Source organism: Cheilinus undulatus, linkage group 16 (assembly GCF_018320785.1).
Source record: "Cheilinus undulatus linkage group 16, ASM1832078v1, whole genome shotgun sequence".
In the NCBI taxonomy this organism is placed as follows: domain Eukaryota; kingdom Metazoa; phylum Chordata; class Actinopteri; order Labriformes; family Labridae; genus Cheilinus; species Cheilinus undulatus.
In genome coordinates this window covers 13,504,664-13,507,201 of record NC_054880.1, presented here as the reverse complement: position 1 = coordinate 13,507,201, position 2,538 = coordinate 13,504,664, and the positions used below count along the sequence as shown (strand labels likewise).

The 2,538-nt window shown below is 41.2% G+C and overlaps 1 protein-coding gene across 1 annotated transcript; it reads left to right on the top strand.

The window, feature by feature from the left end:
* The first annotated feature begins 465 nt into the window (after positions 1 to 465).
* Positions 466 to 2,538, top strand: LOC121524411 (apolipoprotein A-I-like). The gene is made up of 4 exons (XM_041809785.1): positions 466 to 493; positions 578 to 619; positions 709 to 859; positions 1,915 to 2,538. The coding sequence occupies exons 2-4, from the start codon at positions 586 to 588 to the stop codon at positions 2,492 to 2,494; spliced, it is 765 nt and encodes a 254-aa protein (XP_041665719.1). The 5' UTR covers positions 466 to 493; positions 578 to 585; the 3' UTR covers positions 2,495 to 2,538.

The window sequence follows — 2,538 nt, the reverse complement described above, 5'->3', positions numbered from 1 at the left end:
CAAAAGTTAAAACTCAAATAAAAGACATTATTTAAACACAAGAAGCTCAAAGCAATAAGAATTCAACAGTTTAGCTTTTAAAAATGAAGGTTATAGGTACTTAAAATAGTTGCAATTAAATTTTCCCCAATGACTCATCTATTAGTGATCACAGCTTTAGTTGTAGTCCTTATTTTAGAAAGAATAAATATATCCAACTCTAAATAACCCTTCTATTTTTGTCACTGTCATGTGTTTTGTATGTGATGTTATGGAATAAGTTGTATTTCAGTGGTATAAAATGTTACTTATCACATCCAGATACCAGAAAAAAATGCATCATAAGATGAAACTCAGCGATGACACATTAATTATGACATGGAGTGACAAGAATCTGACAGCAGGGCAACAAGAGCGAGGACTTTACCCTTCAATATGACTATAAAAACTGTCAACAGTAGTCTGAACGGCACAGATCATCAGAGCCACAGACCAAAGAAGCTGCCTCTCCAGGGTAAAGCATCTATAATCATCACTTTTAATGCTGTTTTAACTGTTGGCATGTTTTTAATCGCACTTTAATTTTCTTTGTCCACAGAGTCAATCATGAAGGTGCTCGTGCTTCTCGCCCTTTTCTCCGGTGAGTGAATTCTTTCTCCTTAAATAAGTATTGAACACGTCTGATTTCTACCAAACCTCTCAGATTAACCTGCTTTTTTTAATTTATAGTTTGCAATGCCAACATCCTGTGGCATGAGCAGCCCAAGACTAACCTGGACATGGTGAAAGATGCATTCTGGGATTATGTAGCCAAGGTGACCTCAACTGCTGAGGACTCCCTGAAGCAGGTCAGAGCATCTGATATGGGACAAGAAGTCAAGTAAGTATTCATATTTAAGGAAGAATGCCAATATTAAGAATACACTGGAGGAATTAAGAGCTGATATGTGAAATTAAGTTGTTTAAAGCAGTGGTTCTCTGCTGTGTAATCTCAGGATCAACCAAGAGACTGAGAGGAGGTCCAAAAAACTGAGAACATTCTCATTTTTGAAGGGTTATTTGAGGCTTTTTTATGACCTTATTTAAGAGACGGGACCAGGTTGGATTTGAAACCAGGCCACCTGTGTACATGTGGCGCCGACTAACCTTTAAACCACCTGTGCCCCTTTTTTAGCTGGGTTTAAATTGTACATTTACCCATTTTTGTAGGAATATTTGCATAAAGTTTGTTCAATTTAAAATAAAAACATGGTAACCATCCATACACTGTAATTTTGGGAGTCACAGGCTGAAAAGTCTGGGACACTGTGGGCTAGACTCCACCATCTCCTTAACGACAAGTTAAGACCAAAATTTTGTACAATTTTCTATCAAAATGAAATGGTTTTAATGAAATTTAGACAGAACAAAGAGATGGGGACATATCCTTCAAAATAAAAGCACATCATGGACACATTTTTTTTCTAGGTGCACATCTGTGACCCACTGAAAATGGGTCCGAGACCCAGTTTTAAGTCTTGACCCAGCAGTAGAGAACCAAGGGTCTAGACTAGAGCTACGTTAATTAAAGATTTACACTGCATTTGGCTGACTTTTGGGATTTTTTTTTAATGAATAAAATATCTGTTTTGACCTTTAATTTTTAACCCAACTGGATTAAAACACCCACTTTATTTCTGATAGTATGTGCTTTAATTCAGTGTAACATAGGATATTTAGCATGGTAGTTAAATGTTTGCCATTTCTGTAATTTTTTGTGCATTTTTTCCACCTCTACTTTGTTCACCGCTAAGAGAATGATACATTTGAGACATACCAAATAATGATAAGTTGCAAGTTTTATGTTTCTACCAGCAGCAGAAAAACATGGCTGACATTTCCCAGCATGCTTTATTTAGTAGTTGCTCATAAATGTCTTCTTCTTCTGTCTGTTAGTGCCAGGATCGCTCAGAGCGCTGATGCCGTGAACCAGTACATCGCCACTCTGCGCTCTCAGGTGGTCCCTCTCACCCAGGACCTCATGACCCAGTTTACCCAGGAGACAGAGCAGCTCAAGGCCCGTCTGCAGCAGGATCTGACCAGCGTGAGCTCCAACCTGCAGCCCTTCGCTGAGGAAATGGTGAACAGCATCCAGAAGCAGGTTGAGGCGCTTAAGGAGGAGGCTGCCACCTATGCAGAGTCCATGGACCCCGAGTCCCTAAAGACCGTCATGATTCAGAAGAGCCAGGAACTGAGGGCGCAGATGGACCAGAGAGTGAAGGAGCTGCAGGACCAGATGGTGCCCAACACCAGTGAGATGAAGGAGAAGATGGAGCAGAGCCTGGATGAGTTTCAGAGGAGCATGATGACCATGACCCAGGGATTTGAGACCAGGGTGGCCGAGAAGACCCAGGAGATCCAGGCAGCTCTGGTTCCTCTGGGAGAGCAGCTGAGGGCCAACCTGGAAGCCAGCACTAATGACATGCAGGCTCAGCTGATGGCTCTGTGGGAGTCTTTCACCAGGAACACCCAGTAAATCACTGCTCCATCAGACGCCACAGCAATGATATTTATTCAAAA

Excerpts from the sequence above, each read along its gene's own strand:
- LOC121524411 (XM_041809785.1), top strand. The coding sequence starts at position 586 with ATGAAGGTGCTCGTGCTTCTCGCCCTTTTCTCCG. Across the intron at positions 620-708 it reads GCTTCTCGCCCTTTTCTCCG|TTTGCAATGCCAACATCCTG; the intron begins GTGAGTGAATTC and ends TTTAATTTATAG. Across the intron at positions 860-1,914 it reads GATATGGGACAAGAAGTCAA|TGCCAGGATCGCTCAGAGCG; the intron begins GTAAGTATTCAT and ends TCTGTCTGTTAG.